This window comes from Penaeus monodon, chromosome 40 (assembly GCF_015228065.2).
Source record: "Penaeus monodon isolate SGIC_2016 chromosome 40, NSTDA_Pmon_1, whole genome shotgun sequence".
NCBI classification, from domain to species: Eukaryota; Metazoa; Arthropoda; class Malacostraca; order Decapoda; family Penaeidae; genus Penaeus; species Penaeus monodon.
The window spans coordinates 16,423,854-16,445,684 of NC_051425.1; the positions used below are offsets into that span (position 1 = coordinate 16,423,854).

The 21,831-nt window shown below is 37.9% G+C and overlaps 1 protein-coding gene across 1 annotated transcript; it reads right to left on the reverse strand.

Moving 5' to 3' along the window:
* Positions 1 to 11,122: 11,122 nt before the first annotated feature.
* On the reverse strand, positions 11,123 to 21,817 carry LOC119598167 (elongation factor G, mitochondrial-like). Its single transcript, XM_037947805.1, has 15 exons — positions 21,640 to 21,817; positions 20,114 to 20,260; positions 19,675 to 19,807; positions 19,037 to 19,241; positions 18,423 to 18,539; positions 17,062 to 17,180; positions 15,790 to 15,982; positions 15,434 to 15,602; positions 14,817 to 14,963; positions 14,337 to 14,531; positions 13,693 to 13,845; positions 13,389 to 13,500; positions 12,418 to 12,537; positions 11,978 to 12,138; positions 11,123 to 11,734 (listed from the first exon to the last, which is right to left on the reverse strand). Exons 1-15 carry the CDS (start codon positions 21,703 to 21,705, stop codon positions 11,552 to 11,554), a joined length of 2,220 nt encoding a protein of 739 aa, XP_037803733.1. The 5' UTR covers positions 21,706 to 21,817; the 3' UTR covers positions 11,123 to 11,551.
* Between the last annotated feature and the right edge of the window lie 14 nt (positions 21,818 to 21,831).

The following is a 21,831-nucleotide window of genomic DNA, read 5'->3' on the forward strand; positions in this document are numbered from 1 at the left end:
GATCGGTGTGGCGTTTACTTTGCTATTGTGCTATTTAGTCACAACTCTGCGGATAATTCCACCTTGTTTACGGGGCGGGGGGGGGGGGATGGAAACAAGGGACTTTTTGCCCTGTTAATCTTTCTGTCGGAGCAAAGTAATTAGACTTTTAACTTGTGGCCGCTCAGTATGTAAAAATTCACATACATAGACGTTCTCTCTTTCCGTTAAGGTGTTATTGTCTCTGTTCGCAGCACATGGTATACCTGAGCAAATTGTGTCTGACAATGGTCCTCAGTTTCTTTCAAGTGAGTTTGAGAACTTTTGCAAACACATCCGTAGTGCTCCTCATCACCCCTGCAACAAATGGCGAAGCAGAGAGATTTGTCCAGACATTCGAGAATAAGTTGAAGTGTAGAGGCAGTAGCAGATCCAGTATAACTACTTGTATAAATAGGTTCTTACTATCCTATAGAACTACTCCTCATGCGACCACGGGTTGTTCGCCCTCTTTTCAATCGAAGGGGAGGAGAGTGAGATGTAGATTAGATTCATTAAAACCAAAGTCAGCTGATGCACAAAAGTCTAAATCTGAGAGTGTAAAGGACTATAGAGAATTTAATATCGGAGATAATGTTTTGATAAGATCATATACCTCTTCAGAAGAAAAGTGGGTCGAAGGACAGGTTATAGAAAAGCTAGGAAAGTCGCATTATATGGTGAAAGAGCACGAAGGTAAAGAAATGAAAAGGCATATCGATCAACTGAAGCCATCACATTTGAACAGGAAGGGTATAGTCAAACTTCCTTCTACGCAATCACTAGTGCAGGGTCTGTCTAAAGAGCAGGGAAATAAGGAAGTTAGGATAGACCCTTCTTAGAAGCCTATGAAGAAAGAGCTTCCACAAAGGTCCACCAGAAATAAAATTCCAGCTAGGTATGCCGACCAGTATATTTTAACTGGAAAATGGTAATTGTATTAAGTATAAGCAGGATATTGTGATATTTGTGATATTATGTACTTAATCCATGTGCTTTTATGATTCTCATTGTCAGTATTACCTTCCATAAGTGGGAAGGAAGAGTTATGTATTAACATACACTAAATTACATATGTTATTAACACAAACTGATTAACGTTGTTTATTATGTGTGTGATGCCCTTATAACGACATGTGATATGTTTTCTATGACCCGTTAATGTAAGCAAATCTTTCTTGGCTCAGCAACAATAAAAAATAAACACAGAAGAGACTCTCTCTACAAACCCTACAACAAATGGGTTTAATCAAGACTTCGTGATCCCTACTTTGGCAAACGAGGATGGGAGATAACGAAGCGCATATCTTATGATTACAGGTGAGATAGAGATATGAAGTGATGTTATACTATCTGAGTGATATATGAAGACATCCCCAACAAATATATATTGCTGCCACCAAAACCCCAAGAAACAGAACGCAAATCTGGGATTTTAAACTGCAAACTCCGTTTTCAAATCACACCGGCTTCCTCAACAACATTAATCAGTCGTCTCTATCTCTTGATTCTCAAAGAAAACGAAGACGATTCATTGTGTTCAAAGAAATCGTATAATTTTCTTGGGGGGAACTTCTTCCTTAAATTTCTCTTGTCTCAAATCGAGATCATTATGAGCACTTATGAAACTTACGGATTCAGTTACAATCACTTACCTCATTGATATAATATGTTAGTATAGAATATTTCATCATCATGGTGACAGTGTGAGAATGTTATAGATAATAATAGTAATAGTAATGCATGACTAATCATACGCATCAAGACATTTTCTTAAGTACCAGTTTTAGTAAATGATAATGATAATAAGATATGAAAATACTAATAATAATAACGATGATAATGATAACAATAATGATAATATCACTAATAATGATAATAGTAATAATAATGATAATAATAATAACAATAATAATAATAACAATAATTATAATAATCACAACAATAATAATGACAATAATAATAATCATAACAATAATAGTAATATCAATGATAATGATAATTATTATCATAATTATTATCATCATCATTATTATTATTATTATTATTATTATTATTATTATTATTATTAATATTATTATTATTATAATTATTATTATAATTGTTGTTGTTGTTGTTATTATTATTATTATTATTACTATTATTATTAAAGCAATAGTGATAATAATAATTATAGTCATAATAACAATAATAACAATAACAACATCAGTAATAATAATAATAGTAATAACAATAATAATAATGATAATAATAATAATAATAATAATAATAGTTATAATGATAATGACAATGATGATGATGATGATGATAATGATATTGATAATTATGATAATAATAATAATAATAATAATGATAATAATAATAATAATAATAATAATAATAATAATAATGGCCATGTTTCATGGGAATGTCAAACGGACCGCCACGCAAACACTAAGGGTCAGGAAAAATATCACTCTAGGTGCATACATTAATATCCAAACAGCGCAATAGCAAGATCAAACTCATGTTGAAAAATATATTTAATAAAAATTCTCTCTCTCTCTCTCTCTCTCTCTCTCTCTCTCTCTCTCTCTCTCTCTCTCTCTCTCTCTCTCTCTCTCTCTCTCTCTCTCTCTCTCCTCTCTCTCTCACACACACACACATACAAAGGTTTAGAATATGGATACTGTATAATTACCGTATACCGTATGGTGACGACAAACAAATACATTCACACGCACATCAAACTCGCTCGCTTTTACTTATATTTGTGCACAGTGAAGGAAAAGATATTGCATTTTCTATTTCACTCACATTTATGTACTCGTATGTTTTTGCCTCAATGCTACTACTAATCATTTTTTACTACTCCCATATAAAGGTTTAAAGAGCTTCCTCACATTGCTTCTTTTAGCTACATTCACTTCCCGTTTTATTGTTTTTGAATCGTAAAAGCAGTGGTGACTCACTCCTTACTCACTCATTTCACTTGAAATTATACAATATCCATATTCTAAATCTTTGTGTGTGTGTGCATGAGAGAGAGAGAGAGAGAGAGAGAGAGAGAGAGAGAGAGAGAGAGAGAGAGAGAGAGAGAGAGAGAGAGAGAGAGAAATTCTTATTAGATCCAGAGCACTTCACACTATACTAATTTTCGAAAAGTTCCCTTGATAGTCTAAAGTTATACTTAGCATTCTCTCTATTGGAACTTGGTACATGGGCGGTATTTTCACAGTTGCGTCCTTGGACTTCTCAATCCCCCATCCCGTCTCGTTTCCCCACTCAATCCCCTTCAATAAAGTAAACCTAGACAAGATAATACATTATTATCGCCCTTACAAATAAATCCGTTTGTCCACAAACTTTCAACAATTTACCGAGAAAACAAACACGAAGTACTGCTATTACAACAGTTTATTCATATTTTCTAATTCTACAATACAATGAATTTTATCCTGCAATTATATGTATTGTGGAGGTAATCACTGAATCGTTTTTTTTTTTTTTTTTTTTTTTTTTTTTTCAATCACCACTTGTAGTTGAATGTAGAAAATGACATAATTCAATTGTTATCGAGTAAACTATAAGCTAGATCTTGAAATATCCATAACATCTACTAGGTAATCTGTTTGTCTTTATCACAACCTCTCACGATGTCTCCTTTCTTATTTCTGAATTTAACGTGCTGTGATTCTTTCACCATCGAGGCCAGGAACATGTATACATCTCACACACATCGTGTTCACCTATTTACAGAGCAAAATGAATAGCGGTAAGTATTGATTAAACCTGAGGCCAAAGATCGGTATTCATTTCGGTAAAACCTGGTACGCCTAATTATCTTGGAAATACATTCATATTTTGTTCAACATATTTTCTCTTTGTTTAATGGTAACGTATTTGTGGTTTAGGCGTTTTCTTTGAGCATATATATGCGTCGCTTGCCATAATAATAATAATGATTAGTATTCGATAGTTCGTTGGTAATCTCATTATGATAATGACATATTTTCAAGACATTTTAGTATCCATTCATTGTATTATTTTAAGTAAAATTATTGTTCCCAGGAAACACGCCGTGGCTAAACTTAACCTTAGAGGTCTAATCTGGGGAAACACAAGGTGAATTTTCGTAAAATTGAAAGTACCGCCGCCAGAGAATGACGCCATGTTGTCAGTGTTTCTAAGCAGTCTCTTAGGAGACGTAATAGAGTGAAGACGCAATTCAGTTCTCTCTCTATTTGTGGCTACCACGCGGGGTACCATAGCAGAGGTGAGTGATTAGGTCGATTGACTCCACATTTCTTATAGGAAAGTTTATATCTCGGGTCAAAATACTCACACTTCCTGAAATGTCGTCTTGTGTCTGGAGCCTAATTACCCGTCATTACCTGCACTGTAGACTAATTATTCCTCTTTATTGTCTTACAAAGTCAAAAAAGACAAGACATTCCTTCTATCAACCAAGCATCACAAGCCATACACTGAAGATGGAAAATCTGAGGTTGTACGGTTTAACAAATGACAATATGATATATCTACAGGAGAAGTAGATTCATTTGATCAGATGTGTAGCACCTACAGTTGTAGCCGACAAACTGAGCGATGGCCACAATGTATTTTCTCTAGTGCAAATGCTGCAGCGATCAACGCCCACATCATTCACACTTGCAACAACGTTACGAAACTCCCTAGAAGAAAATTCATGCAAGGCTTAACAATGGCTCTGGTTGCACCGTGGGCCTCAACAAGGACCACTTTACCGGGCATGAAAAGATCAACTCTACAGAACATCCAAAGTGTGTTTGGATGGAGCAGGACTAATCCCACACGTTGTCTCACGGAGAGAAAGGGGCATTAGATTTGCACACGGAAAGAGGATGATAAGAGTCGCATTCTGTGCATAGACAGCAGCCTCCTGATTTGCGGCCCTCACTCCAGGAGTGTCTGCGCAAACTGTAAATTTGTATGACCCATGGAAGACAATAGCAGACCCCCCCCCCCCCCAAAAAAAAAAAAAAAAAAAAAGTGTAAAGCAATTATTTTATGTCTACTGATTATACCATCCTGAGGACCCAAATGCCTGCCAATTATTTTCTGTGTCCCTATGGTGCCTGAGAATAAAAAAAAAAAAGAAAAAAGAAAAAACAGCTAACGCTCACTCAACTTTGATGAAAAATCAATGGTCTTGAAGAAATTGAACTTTTTTTGTAATTTTCAGTATACTTGGCTAAACTGCTTCCCCTTAGGGTAAATGTTGACAGATTTTTCTTTTTTCCGGTTTATTTTTTCCCTTTACATATGCATGTAGTGAATCAATGATAAATTAATGGCTTAATTATTTCCGGACCTTAAAAATACCAAAGTACAAGCGGGCAGCCTGACGACCCCCTTTAGGCTCGTTGAACCACCTGTAAGACACTCGGGTGAGCCGCGAAGAAAACGGCGGTCAGGTGAAAGGTCAGCGCGGAGTGAGACTTTACCGCTGACAGGAATAAACGTCTGCTCAGCCTTTTGTGTTTTTTTTCCAGGATTCATCTTTGCGTACGAGGTTTTCATGGCTACGACATGCAAAAGTTAAGTGTAGACTGTGGTAGATGAGTTATATATATTTATGGATTGTGAGGCCTATAAAAGGACTTTAATAGATCGTAGAAAGAGAATTTTATCATAACAGATTTCCAATAACTCATTCAAATTACAGCCATACTGTGGCCCAGATAATGACTATAAAATTCTTAAACATAACTAGTTCTTTATAGAGATTTGTATAAACTTTTTGTTATTGATGAACAGCATAATGATAATTACCGAGTGGCCTGCAAATATTAACATACGGCCGGCATGCCGTGTAACGATCTTCTGCAGTGATGATCTTCGCAAACTACAGTTATGATTATTTATAGACTAAGTTGGAAATATTGCTTGGGTCTTGAATGTAGAACCCTCGTAACTTATTACGGCATTCATTTAGTATTTCACATACACAACTTGCACTGTGAAGATGGACCGTCTGCACTAAGTTTCAACGTGGGGTTAACTGAATTTCCAGGTTTATCTCTCGTCGGAATCCTCCTTGCTTCCCGCTACCATCAGCGAGCTGCGGTTCCGTAACGGGAAATATACAAGATAAACAATAAATTGTCCCTTTCTTTACTTTTGTTTTATCACTTATATGATCTATTTTTGCACGTATAGTAGGACCAGTGTGATTTCTCGGTTGACTGGATCACTACATGCACCTTTTGTGATGACATCAAACTGGCAGGACCCATGTTATATTTTCTATAAAGAGTGGCCAAAAGAAACTTAATTTTTTTCAGGAAGCGCAAATGACACCTCCATGAGGACCCTGGTGGCTGGCGATTTTTTTCCGGTTCCTTGAGTTTGCGGGAAAGATGATATCCCTAGAGCATGTCCACTAGAAAATAAAAGTATAGAGTATGAAAGTGTAATTTCTTTATTTTATATTCAAGCGAGCGTGAGTCGGTGTTACCAGACTTATTGTTCCTGCTCTAGTAATGAAGTTGGAGAAGCTCATCTTTCATACTGCATCTTTAATGTTGCAATAAAATGTTTAGTTTGGTAATGATCGTCATTTTAATTACCTTTGGGGTCAATTTGACCCAAAGGTATTTGCCTACATCGCGATTCCATTTTGGGGGATTACGTCTAGGGTTAAGCCTCCCAATATCATTTTTGTTAATGATCATTCTTTAATGTCCATGTGATATTCCGTGTGTAATTTTCAATCCAAAATTTCGTTTTCTAAAGCACTGCGAGTCTCAAGTTTACATTTACTATGTTTACTATGTTGTTTAGGTGACGTGATAAAGAGGGCGTGATCACCCCACTTCCCAGCCGAATAACGTCTTGACGCAAAGTGGTACCCCGATATTTCATCAAATTTCCCCCCACGCCAATCCCCTGCTCGTTGTTGTTGCGTGGGGGGGGGGGGGGGCTTAGGAGACAGAGACTAAGGCCCGATGTAGATCACTCCTTCCTTAGACTTCAAGCCATCGTTTTCGCTAATTTTACACGATCTTTTCTTCTCCCCATTTCCCTTTCCCTCTCTTCTTTACTTCCTTCGGGCCCCGTATCCTGATCGTTAATTCCTCTTTACCCTTTTCGCCACGATACTTTGTCATAATGCTATATGACCTTTGTGTAGCACACTTGTTTTAACCATTAACCATTCTGGGAATCCACAAACATCGTCTTATGAGCCAAAAATCTTCCTTACTCGGGGAGGGTCCGCTACCAAGCATCACCCTATCGTTCTATTTTGAATACGCCGCGAATGACCTTGGATGTTAACGCGGCATTTTTTTTCCAATAAATAAAATCATTAAAATTTTCTCGTTCTTGCTTTTACAAGTGTTCTGAGTTGGGGAAAGTGCTCTTTTTCATAATTACCATCACTATGGTAATTATGAAAATAGTATCGATAGAGTATGGCCCTGTTCTTAACAGTTTACCTCAAACATGCATACATACATTGATCACGAGTTAATTGGGTGCCTGTTGTATGTCATATTTTCATAAAGAATATGAAAAAACAAATTCTTGATTACAGTATGATAATAGTACTCCCTATGTAATAATTCATTTTCTAACCATTTCGCATAAGAAAGATATGAATAGCCAGGTCACAATTTTATTTAGAACAATTTTATGATTAACTGGGAAAGTTTATGCATTTTTGAAGGTTTCAAGAAAAATGTATCTGATTAGAACCTATGGCATGTAAAAGTCTTGGGGTTTAGTATAACTCCATCCAGTTTTAACCTTTGGTAAAGCCACGCGCGCACTCACACACTCACTCACCCACCCACTCACTCACTCACTCACTCACTCACTCACTCACTCACTCACTCACTCACTCACTCACTCACTCACTCACTCACTCACTCACTCCTCACTACACTCACCTCACTCACACTCACTCACTCACTCACTCACTCACTCACTCACTCACTCACTCACTCACCCGCCCATCCTTAAGGGGGTCATGTTTATGCAATATGTTATCCATTCTGATGATTTACCTATGAGTTCAGATACGCAGTTACTCTTACATTTCCTAATATTTCATATTTACAGAAATACTCAAGTAATACATACCATGTCATTTTAGTTTCGATGCATCTGCTTCACAACTTTGCCCAGAGAAATTAAGATATAAGCACTTGATGATAAATATACTGCAGATCAGTAGCTATAGGTGCTCAATCTGTTTGGTTAACAAGGTTATAGAGTATTGTATCGAAAAGGGTAAAGGTGAGTTAACGTTAAGATTAGGGTATGTAGCCAACAGGGGATGAAGAAAAGGAAAAGGAATGGGGAAGAAGAAAGGATCATGCAAAGTTAGTTGAGGCGAGGACTAAGGTCCACGGCAGGGGTGGTCCCAAATGATATTAGAATGTTTTAACACCGATTCCAAATGCCAGCAGTCTGCAGTCTGGCTCTACTATGTGGTCAACATCCTCACCGTGGTGCCGACGAGGACAAACCTACAAGATCTCCGCCATAGCCTGAATGCAGTACACCCCACCATACAATTCACCATAGAAGACGAGAGAGATAAATAGCCCCCATTCCTCGACACCACAAACCACTAGAATCTGCGGCCAAGAGTTCCTGGAGGACGAAATTAATCACACCAACACCACCCAATGCCTCCGTTACTCTCGCATCTTGCTCACCCACCTCTGATGCAAGGCCGTAAAGATCATTAACAGACCAAAAGGGATCGCTCTATAGGACACGACCCACAGCATAATCATTCCACACTTGGAGTTGACAACACATGGAGGCCCCTAACTGCTCCCGGGCCTCTATCATAAAACGAGCTTTGCCCCCACGACAAAGGAAGATGGTATGGAAGCGGTGTTCGTACATTCAACCAACAACTCTAACACCGCGACGGGGAGCCACGAATTAGCTAAGGTCGTCGCACACTTGCCTACCGACGTGACTTTAACCGCTCAGTACATGTATACATACACACACCTCTGTATATCTCTTATCCTGCATGCCTCGAAGATGCAATATAGCGAAAAGGCATTCGGCGTAGTCGTGTGTGTTCTTGTTCTTCCTTTTGTTCTACTTGAAATTTGTTCAACATGCATCCCACACATGGGTTCTTCAACGACGATGGAGGAGTAGGAGTACATCACATGACGAAAGCTCCAAAGCATCAGGGACCGCATGAGGTTCCGGAAGATGCGTGAAGGAGCAGGTTCTCCCTCGAAGTGCACCCCCCCCCCCCCCATCTTAAAGGTCTCTTATCCATTTCAGTGCATTGTGTACCTGAAGGAAAGGATTAGTGAGTGTATCGAGATGGAGACGCTGAGGAGCCGCCTTCTGGGGATTCACCTTCCTCAAACTCAAAAAAGAGGACAACCTACAGAAGGCGAAAAATAAGAGATTATTAGAGGAAGCTTGTGCTAATAGTGGGTGGTCTGAAGTTGTGCGTGATCTTTCACACAAACCTCTAACAGACACTCAGAAGCAAGCCATATCTTTAGGCTCGACACCGGTACCCTTAGGAAAGGCATGGCTGACTTTCGAGTCCAACTACCGCAGAAATCTCTCTGCAATAGAGAGGGGGTTCCTGTGACCTGTGTAGTCGCCAGCGCCAGAAGACTCGAGCCTGCCATTCCTGCTAGGTACATTAAGTAATTGCTCCGGTAGTTAAGGTTGGCGGTGTCGTATTTCTTGATACTGATTATGTTGCAAAGATGGAAGTACTAGTTTCTGACGTCTCTACTTTCAGGAAAGCCAGGAGAGGAAACGCGGATGCAAGGTACCTAAAGTTCAACATAACAGCAAGGATGATCCTCACGTCGACGATCCGAGGGACATCTAAACACACAAAGAAAGAAACCCGGTGAGATCCATTACTAACGGAACCGGGAGTGCCCCACACCGGCTAGCAAATAAGCTTGCAGCACCTCTCTCGACTGCCCTAATCTGCATCTGCGGTTGCCATCTCTCAAACACCGCTGATACGATGGCCAGACTGCAAAACGTCGGGATGAGGTGTAAAGAGCTTGCCAGCTTCGACGTCACATCGCTCTTTACCAACGTACCCATCGACGGGGTTATCGCAGCCACAGGAATGGACGAGGATGAACTACCACTCGTCCCCCTCTGCGTGGAGTTCAGCACGTTCAATTTCCCGGGACGTAAATATAAACAATTGTTTCAACATATCGTGTCAACCAATAGAACTCGAATACAAAAGGAACACACATAACAAAACTGCAACAGCCAATGTAAATAAAAATTGCCCATATAAACAAACCGGAATGTTAAAAGTTCAGCAAAAATGTCAATAGGACAAGTACGCTTATTCTTAAATTTATACAGGGAAATTATTCTCATTGGTCACAGGAATCATAATCAACTACCTCAAAATATTAAAAACATCAACCTAAATACTTTAAATAAAGAATTAAAGGAGCATCATCCAAGTTGTCAGTGGCATCAGGCATTCAAACGCAAAGCCAAACAATGTACCTCAGTTTCTTATGATGAGAATTTTATTTTATAACTTCTACCCGTAGTATCTGCTATTTCTGCTTGTTTCCTATACTATTCCTTGTAAAATTCTTTACATAAAGAATAGCATTGTAACTAATGAATTTGAATTTTGAATGGTATATTCCCTTTTCTTAGCAATTTCTGCCATTTAATAATTTTGTTATGCTTGACTGAACACTTCAGTGTCCTGATAAATTATTTGTATAAATATGGATATGTCAAATTGTTCACACATTGTTTGTAAAAGATTAAACAATAAATAGTAATGAAATTACTCCCTGAAAATAAGGTAGAACATAATGCTAATGAACCTAGTGTGATAGAATACGGTCTAGTCTCCTTTTCAACTTTAGTGTGTAAAGTGTAAAATATGTACACAGATAAAATGAAACGGCCACAATGAGAACCGAACAAATAAACTGAAACCATTACAATTTATGGTCTGTTCTTACTACAACTGTATTGGTTTATACCTCTGTTTTTGGTGACTCGGCAATGCATTTATGCAAGATTTCATATGCAGTACAAAATGTTCATCAGCCATTGACAAGGGTTCAAAGTAAATTTCCAAACAAACTTCATATAAAAAATTTATTTACATATCACATATTTAATAGTGACACAACAATTTTGCTTAAATTACTGTACATTAAATAAAGAATATTTCTCTTGTTCGATACAATGTATTAAAATTCTTTATCCATATTCTAAAATTGAAGTGCTTGCCTTATTTGCACCTTGTCCAAAATGATGAAATAAAAAACATATATATAACTTTTTGCTCAACATACAAACCTTTTGTGGGGAGTCCCACTCAACAGCCTTTAACAATTAACATCCAGTCTTTACAAATAACACAAAACCTATTACTTGCAGGGACAAAATAAGGTATTTATCACTTCAACTTTCAGCATCTTCTGAATACCATTGTATAAAAAAATTACCATATTATCAAAACGGGCGAGAAACACAGACAGACAGACAGATCTAAACATTGGCTATCCTATCTTCTTCCTTTTTTCTTTGTGGCTTCAGCACCTTTGGGATTCGTGTACTCCTCAATCAGAGCCTCCATCATCTCGCTTCTCATTGGGGCATAACGAGAGTACTCCATTGCAAACTCACCCTTTCCCTGCGTCGCTGATCTAAGTTCTGAAGCGTAGCCAAACATGTCATTTAGGGGGACCTGCAAAAAAGTGAAATAATGTAAGGATCCTTTATTTAACCTTTCAATAAAGTATATAAACTTTAGCAACATATATATAAAGTATGCCTAGATACTTATTAATGCATAACTCAGCATTTACATCTATCACATCCATCAACCATACCAGAAAACAAAGTTACACAAGAATGTGTATATATAATAAGTAAGGATGGGAAAAAACCCACTCCACTCCCAACACAACTATAAATTGACACCACTTACCTCTGTGTAAAGAGTGAACCAGCCTTCATTTGCATCTGTCCCAGTGATGATTCCATTGCGCTTGTTCATCTGGGAAATAATGGAACCCTGGAATTCCTCCGGCGCGGTGATTTCCACAGACATGACGGGCTCCAAGAGAATCCACATGCCATCATCATAGGCTGTGATATATAAGAATTGCTGCATTAGATACAGAGGGAGGATGTGGGGGGAGGGGTAAGTGTGTGAGAGGGAGGGAGAGGAAAAGAGTGAAGCATCATGAGGGACAGAGAGAGTGATACAGAGAAAGGAGGTAGGAAGAGGGGGGAAAGAGAGGGAGAAGAAAATGGGGAAAATATCCTTAACAATGACAAAGATTATGACATTCATAGAAAATCTCCAAACACAACCTTGCTGCAACTATCAAAAATAATTATTGTCTAGAATAAGTTAACTCCTACCCTGTCTCATGGCTCCTTGTGCAGCCAGAATGAATGAAATCTCGTTGGAGTCCACCATGTGATGCGCACCATCTTTCAGGCAGAATTTTATACCGGATATTTTGTGCCCAGACAACATACCTATAGAATTACAAAATTATATTAAAAAGGTGTTTTAATAATTAGCTCTCACCTCTCATTTGCTCAATCACTCATACTCGCTTCTTTCTTTCATAACGGGAGTGCTCCATCACTCACTCACTCACTCACTCCATAACTAATTCACTCACTCACTCCATAACTCACTCACTTACTCACTCCATAACTCACTCACTCACTCACTCCATAACTCACTCACTCACTCCATAACCCACTCACTCACTCACTCACTCCATAACCCACCCACTCACTCACTCACTCCATAACCCACTCACTCACTCACTCACTCCATAACCCACTCACTCACTCCCTCACTCCATAACCCACTCACTCACTCCATAACCCACCTCACTCACTCCCATAACCCACCCTCACTCACTCACTCCATATAACCCACTCACTCACTCACTCACTCCATAACCCACTCACTCACTCACTCACTCCATAACCCACTCACTCACTCACTCACTCCATAACCCACTCACTCACTCACTCACTCCATAACCCACTCACTCACTCACTCACTCCATAACCACACTCACTCACACTCCATAACCCACTCACACTACACTCCATAACCACTCACATCACTCATCAACCCTCACTCACCACCACCACACACCATCACATCCACACCACCCCACCCACACACCCCACACACACACCACACACACCCCACACCACACACACCACACACCACACACACCACACCACACACACACCACACACACACCACACACACACCACACATATATAATATAAATGTACAACCAATATTTTCTTAAACTGCATCAACCAAAAAAGATCAACAACAACAAAAATGAATTTCTTACCCTTCTCACAAAAGGTATGGTATCCTTTTTCAATAGCTGGTATAAACTGCTTGGGAATGTTGGTTCCCATTGTTTCATCTGCAAACACATTTTTGGTATTTTCCTCTGCAGGCTGGAAAATAGGAGTACACTAAATTTAGAACATTTTTTACATGTACTGCATATACTGTATACAAAGACCCCATAAAAGCACTCATGCACCTATGAATGTATCCAAACACACACATGAATGCCAAAAAATAATTAAACAAGCCAAACAGAAATACTAAATCTTTCATAACCAATCAGATGATCAAAATCTCACCTCAATAACGCCAATAACTCGACCATACTGGCCTGAACCTCCAGACTGCTTCTTGTGAAGGTAGTCGAATTCCACTGGAGCTGAGAGGGTCTCCCTGAATGCCACCTTGGGTTTCCCCATTAACACTTCACACCCATATTCTCGTTCCATTCTCTGGAGGACCATTAAAAATGAGCAGTTAATTGTAAGTAAAAGCAGAAGTAGAGGTAAAAGAAAGAGGAAGAGGAAGAGGAAGTGGAAGAAGAAATAGAAGATGGAAGAGGAGGAAGACGAGAATGACGAGAAATCAGAGGAGGAGGACAAGAAAAAGGAGGAGGACGACAATGAGAAAAAGGAGTAGGAGGAGAAGGAGGGGAAGGAAAAAAAAACGAGAAAAACGAGGAGGATGAGAAAAATGAGAAAGATGAGAATTACGAGAAAAAGGAAAAGAAAAAGGAGAGGGAAAATGAGAAGGAATATGATGAGGAGGAGAACTAGCAGGAGGAGGAGGAGAGGACAAGTTGGAGGAGCAGGAGAAGGACAAGGAGAAGAAGAATCTTAACTACATACACTATATATCACACCATCCACACCAGAGTACCAAAAACCACACCATCCACACCAGAGTACCAAAAACCAATGCAAAAGACCCTTAACCACCATACCTGAGCATAAATCTCCAGGTGGAGCTCTCCCATACCAGATGCAATGGTTTCCTTGTTCTCTTTGTCCCACTGCACCCTATATGTTGGGTCTTCTTTGGTAAACCTATTGACAGCTTTACTGAAACTGTCTGAGTCTTTTGCGTTCTTGGGTTTGATGGCCATTGATATCACAGGATCAGGTACGTACATGGATTCCTATTGGGGCGTTAGACATGGCTGGATTAGTCAAGGTATTGCATGTTTTCATACATACAAAATTTTGTCCTTGATTATATGGTTTTATGAGCAATCCACATTTAATGTCATTATTAAAATAACATAAATATCTGTCTTATCATCAATCTTGTTTTACAGAGAGGAATCCTCCCATTCAATCCAGTTTCTTAAATAGAGACAAACCTACACATAACACAATTCTTTGTATTCACTACATAACCCAAATTAAGTTTTTAAAAACCACTAGTAACCTTATATACGCACCATAGATAGATTCAATTTTAGATCGGTTGTGAAAGTATCTCCAGAAGCACAGTCAATGCCAAACACAGCACAAATGTCACCAGCATAGACAACATCAACATCTTCCATGTTATTGCTATGCATCTGGACTAACCGGGACACTTTCACCTGAAAATCACAAAAGATTTGTAGTTGATCAAAAAAAAGGACATTATATGCCTGCCACGTAATGAGGCAAAAAACTCAATGTTCTTCCATATTTCTTATTGTATACAGACCTTATTTAACAGACTGTAGTAGTTTATATAAAAAAAAGTTATTTCATTCTCATACATTACCAACTATGATATGTTAACTTCTTATTCTATTTTGGCTTTTGGCCAGCTCAAAGTACAAACTACTTGTGATCCTAAAAGTTTAATAACAAACAGCTCTAAAGCCCACTGAAAAGTCCTCTTGTTGTGAATTTTGCATCCTTTCCAGACTGAGGCAAAAAAGGGATGAGGACAAAGAATAAGGAAAACAGAGAGAAAAAACAGAGAAAAAAGCTAATTTAGCTAGTTGAGGGATAAAAAAGAACTATTCCACAAAGCATGTCTCGTTTTAAAACCATTCTTTAGATTAAGTTGAACACTCACTTTTTTACCAGTACGAGCATTGAAGATCAGCTCTCCCTTCTTCAGACAACCCTGGTAGACACGAATGTATGTCAGCTGCCCAAACCTCCCAGCCTCCAATTTAAAGGCCAAGCCAACAAAGGGATGGTTGGCTGTTCTCTCTGGATGCAGCTGAATGCGGACCTCCTCCCTGCCAATTGGGGATGATATTTTGCATTACTTTATCTTTCAACAACTGTGGGACTATTATGAGAAATAACAGTCAATATATGCCAGTTTTTTCAGCTACTGATGATAAATCATTTCAGTTATATTTAATAAAATTAGTAAGAATTTTTAAAGCTGTTTCATCAGATAATATTCCTGAAGACACTAACCCATTCTTGTCTTCCTGAAGAGCAAAATTCTTGACTTCTCCTGGATGTGGCAAGTAGGTCAAAACTGCATCCAATAGTGGCTGCACTCCTTTGTTCTTCAGTGCAGTACCTACAAACACTGGGGTAAAGGTTCGCTGCAGGCAAGCCCGCCGGATGCCAGCACGAAGCTCAGATTCTGAAGGCATTTTCTCTTCTGTGGTGTAGAGGAAAATTATAATTGTAATACTTTAGCAGCATTGCTTCAGCCTGAATTCTGCTAATGCCAAACCTAAATAGCAGTTGATTATATATTTTGCTTTTTTTTCTTTCTTTTCCTCATTCTGTACATTACTAAAAGCAGTAATATTTAAATATCTTAACCTACTACTAGCTAACCCATTGGATCTGGATGCTTCACCACCATCACATGGCCCAAAATACAGACATTAGGCTTACTTGATTAGCCACTCTGATGGGTGTATGGCTTGTAGGCCAGGCGCACACAAACACTCATGCAGTGAAAAGACTCTTTTCCTCCCCTTTACATTATTATTTTCCCTTTTTCTGTATAAGCATATTTAGCTTTATTGCCATTTTCCAATGTTCATATTTGTCATCTGATTTGCTTTATCCAGATGGTAATAGACTGTTTTCTTTGAACAGACTACAAATCATCTATGTAGTCCATACTCTCAGTGCAAGAAGAATAACAATAAGTAACAATAAGTAACCAGCACTGCTGGTCATGGCATCCAAGAATAGGATCATGAGCATGGAAAAGCATCATCCCTTATCAATGGAAATAATGCAAAAGCATCTTACTAAATGGCAAATGAGTAATCACCCTCCAACTACTTTGTATATTTGCGGTGAGTCATTCCCGTCATCCCAGCTGTCAGATGAAATACTCATGATAGCAAGTTTGCGTCACCCCGGTCCACAGCCAGATTTTCCCATGACAGCATATTCATGTCACCCACCCCTCAATCCAAAGTTTTCTATGATGTGATGGTCATGTCATCCAGATCATATGGGTTAAAAGACATTTAAATCACAAAATGTTTTTGTAAAGATGACAGCACAAAGACAGACTAGTAGCATAAAATTCGCAGAAACAGTAAAACCATTCACTTTCCTTAAAATAAATATCATTCCTTCCATTTAATCTTTAACATAAAAATCAAACCCTACTTTGGCCTTTCAAAATTACAACTTTTTGAATATTATGACTCACTATAATACATCAATCTCATATTGAGAAACTGCATTTTACCTGAATATTTCCTCACTCACCCAAGAACAGTTCGCCAATGGCATCATCCGCATTGGACACATGTTCAATAAGCTCCATGTAACGGTCATCGGCTTCGGCTCTCATGTCTTTGGGGATATCATCTTCGCGGATAATTTCGCTGATGAGAAATAAAGATTGTTTTATTGCAATTAAGTGGTTTGGTGAGAGAGAGAGCAAGGTAAGGTGGGTGAATGGGTGAGTGAGTGAGTGAGTGAGTGTAGTGAAATGGATACGTGATCTTTATGCCTCACATACCAGAAAAGCCATGTGTGCCTTCTCTTATAATAACTCCACTGTCCTCAGCCGACCCCAACAGGTCTACAGCCGTGACAATTGATAAATTGACCTTAGAACATGCTAATCCCACCCTTATTGCTTGTAAACAATTCCCATGACGTTATTCTCATGTCTGTGTGTACAATTATGTGTTGTTTATACTCAAAATGTTCGTCATAAAATGCTTATTCTGAATCACTAAATATGTTATCGCTATCTTTACCGATATTCGAAATGATTTTATGTTTTGTGAATACTCAGCAATTTTGTCTCCTTATCATGAACCTTTTTAGTCTTGTAAACACCATAACTCTCTTCTTACACACAACAATATATAAGGCACCCTTGTTCCTTCACCACGAAACCATCATGTGACCATATGTATCGGAATTTTGGTTCATTCAAATTCTTTCATGTTTTTCATTATGATGTGTTTCAAAACGATGTTTGTTCATAGAAATTTCTGAGCAGTTAAGACAGACCGCTCGTTGCCAGCAAGCGGGTAGGTCGGGACGATTCTGCCTCCCAGGCAGGTCTCCCTGCCTTGCCCGTCCTGCTACCATACTTTCGCAGAAATAAAGTTGTGAACCAGCGACAACTTTAACTCAACACCCTGAAGAACAAACCACCAGAGAACCAGAGTACCACCCTGTGGGGACACGTCTTGTCTCGCGTCACCACACGTCCCCTTCATCTTTACATCAGTGCCACCCTGTGGGATCCACATTCCCCCTTATTATTATAGTGAGTGAGTGAGTGAGTGTGTGAGTGAGTGAGTGAGAGAGAGAGAGAGAGAGAGAGAGAGAGAGAGAGAGAGAGAGAGAGAGAGAGAGAGAGAGAGAGAGAGAGAGAGAGAGAGAGAGAGAGAGAGAGAGTGTGTGAGTAAATGGTTGTGTATGTGTCTGCATGCATGTGTATTTGTGCATACATAGTCCCCCTAGAGAAAAAATAAATAAATAAATAAAACTAACTTTATTTGAGTTTCAAATATCTTTCAGAGACCAAACTTTTCTATAAGGCAAAATAAAAAACAAAGAGATACTCCAACCATTTTCTCATACTAATGAATATCATTACTACTTACCCATTACTGCCTTCAAAATATAGAGCTTTCTGGCTCACTAAGTCAATAATCCCCCTTGTGTTTCCCTCCAGACCTATTGGAATCTGCATAAAGGCTGCATTGTGATTCAGTTTCGACCTGCAAAAGTAATATACAATGAATAATGAATAATTGCAGAACTACAGTATATAGAATTAGTATTGAACTGCTCTAACAAGTTCTGTTATCCTATGTTTTATAATCATCTGTTTAAGAAATAACAATCACAATATATTAGCATTCCAGATTAACAATACACCTTTTTTGCTTTAAGAGCATGAAACCTTTGATGTACACTTACTCAAAACTATAATTTAGTAAATATGGCATTTCTGTGCTAGATCAGTCATTGAACATCAGCCCAAGAACCTTTAATGCGCATTTATTCAAAATTATCCTCTCTTCCTCTAACCTCCATCATTTGGAGAATTTTTCACTTTTGCACTAGACACACAAGTTTCTTAAAATGAATAAATAAATAAATACATTTTAAAAAAAATACTAAAACCTCCTCACTTCTTGTAAAATACTTCTTTGTTCAAAGTACATGTTACTTATTAAGACAAACATTACAAACCATTATGAAATTGTCTCACCTCATCTGATTCAAAACTCTGTATGGATTTGCCCCCATTCGATCCAATTTGTTAATGAAGGCCAAGCAGGGCACTGAATACCTCTTCATCTGGCGATTAACAGTTAAGGTCTGAGACTGGACGCCTCCCACAGAACACAGGACCAGGACTGCACCATCCAGGACACGTAAAGCACGTTCAACTTCTACAGTGAAGTCAACGTGACCTGCAATGTGTTTGTAATAAGATATAATCCTTGTTTGTCTAAAATCGTCCAAAATAAGACAAAATTTTGATATTTTGATCCTTTTAAAGCTTGTGTAACCTGCAATATACTTGCACAGTGTGATATAATTCTTTGCATTTAATTGGGTTTGAAAGAAAATTAGATTTTAATATATGATTAATGATGTTTGTGAAGTGACAGTTGAAATGACAGTATTTCAAAACATAACAGGGCTAGATGTCAATCTACAAATCAAACAAGATTCTAATATATGATACATTAGATACATCCGACAAGATTTTAAGTGATAATCAAGAAATCTCCTTTTTCAATATACTCATAAATCCCCTTCAAACACAATGAAATAAAAAGCAGTACCATACCAGGTATATCAGAGATATCCAAGGAACAACAATAGGAAATGACATCATACCAGGTGTGTCAATGATGTTAATGTTATGGTTCTTCCACATGGTGAAGGTTGCAGCACTCTGGATTGTTATGCCACGCTGTCGTTCTAGCTCCATGCTGTCCATCACTGCCCCAACCCCATCCTTACCACGTACCTGGTAAATTAAATTGAAAAAATAGCTTTACTAACTTTTCCAAGAAGTTTCTTGTTCTTTTCTTTTGTTGGGAATGGGGAAGGGGGTCAAGAAAAGAATGTAGCTTGTTATACTGGAATAAATATCACAGATTACATACTTAATAGTATTAAGATTGTAGACTGTCACAAATACAATACAGCTAAAATGTTTTTTTGCTGATAAAATGTCTCCTAATGCTTATCTGAAAATATTAGCAATTGTAGCAATATATAAACTCGGGTCTTGTGTAACTTGAATAGTGGCAGAAAAAAGAAGAAAACTTACCTCATGCATCTCATCGATCCGACCAGTATAATATAAAATGCGCTCAGTCAGTGTTGTCTTTCCAGAGTCAATGTGTGCAGATATTCCAATGTTTCTGATTCTCTCCAAGGGCACACTGCCCACAGATGTTGAGTAATATGCAGGTATCTGGGAGAAGAGAGAAAAATTATTTAATATCTTTTATATCATTATCAAAAGTAAAAAAATGAAATCACAGATGGTGTCATGATTATAAATCTAAATTTCTGTTGCATCTTAGAGCTTCTCCATTAAGTATTAGATAAAGTTGAACGTTTTTACATACTACACAAATATCTTTGTGATGATAACTTTTACATAGTTGTACATCTATCGGCAAACATTTTACAGAAACAAGTACTAAATTTGTTCAAATGCCTGAGTAACTGAATGATGTAACAATACTTAATGAGATTTTCATATGAAGTTGATATCCATTCATAAATAACTTTACAACGGAAGTTATATAATTAATGCACTTAACATTAAATTTCCACAAGTGCACACTTATAGAAGATTACCAACTAGCTATGTATGGTTAATGAGAACTGAAGAGCATCTGATATGTGTAACCTGTTTTTCCTGTTGTTTATGTTTTTCACAATCCATAATTCACTTGGAGATTATTCACCTTTCACTTTCAGAGTGGACTTTATATATACACATTTTCGGTGGGCTACTCTTTTCTCTGACAATGAAGTACCATACAAATAGATGTCTAGAGTGGAACTTTTGTCCAATGCCAACAGTTTTTCTCCAGACAGTTGGCTGGAACAAGATAATGTGGTAGACTGAGTTTTAGGACAAGAATTTCTAAAAATAAATTTTAAATAATTTCATTTTCTGTGAATTCCTTTAGTGGGGGTGTGCCTTATTACATATAGCATTCCTTATTACATATACAGTCCAGTAACAGATTTCTACATAACACCTGCAATTATATCAATCTGCATGTGCACGTAGGTTTTGCTAGCTAAAATGGGGGTAAGCATGCTTGAAATACACTGCACAGCCAGTATGGAAAGCATACAAATCAGTATGTTGGCAATAAAATGAATATTAAATGCTGTAAGTGTCTACAATGACCTAAACTTGCCTGAAAGTCTTTAAACAATCATTTTTAAAGGGTGGGAGACCGAACTCCATTTTACTTATCAGTGTGAATTTGGGTCCAGTTTTAACCTTTATATTTCCGTGCACGTTAATTTAAGGTAAAATTGCCATTAGAGAAAGAAGAAACATGAAAAAATAACAGAAATGGGTTGATGATATAATACTTGTGGAGTTGCGTAATCGGTCTTACATGTCAAGTTGCAATCCACATGTTTCGTATATTCTAACTTCTAGTAGACTAACAAAGCGTAAAAATCATTAATATCCTCTAACTGTAGAGAACAAACTTTCTAATACCTCTAGAAAATAAGTAATATTGTTTTTCTCTATTATGAAAAAGAGGAGTACATATAACCCTGTAACTCACACATTCACTAAATAAGTATCAAACTCACTCTCTTTAGGATATTCCATGTTGATTGCAGCTTATTTAGCGTCACACTCGCCCTCGTGATTATCATTTTGAAGTATTTAATCTAAAAATGTGCCCCTTTTCAGTCAAAAAATAGGGAAAATAGGTCCCTTTCCCCTCTCCTCCCGGCGAGTTGTCGTTCCTGCAGACGACACGCTGCCTCTGAGTCGTTAAG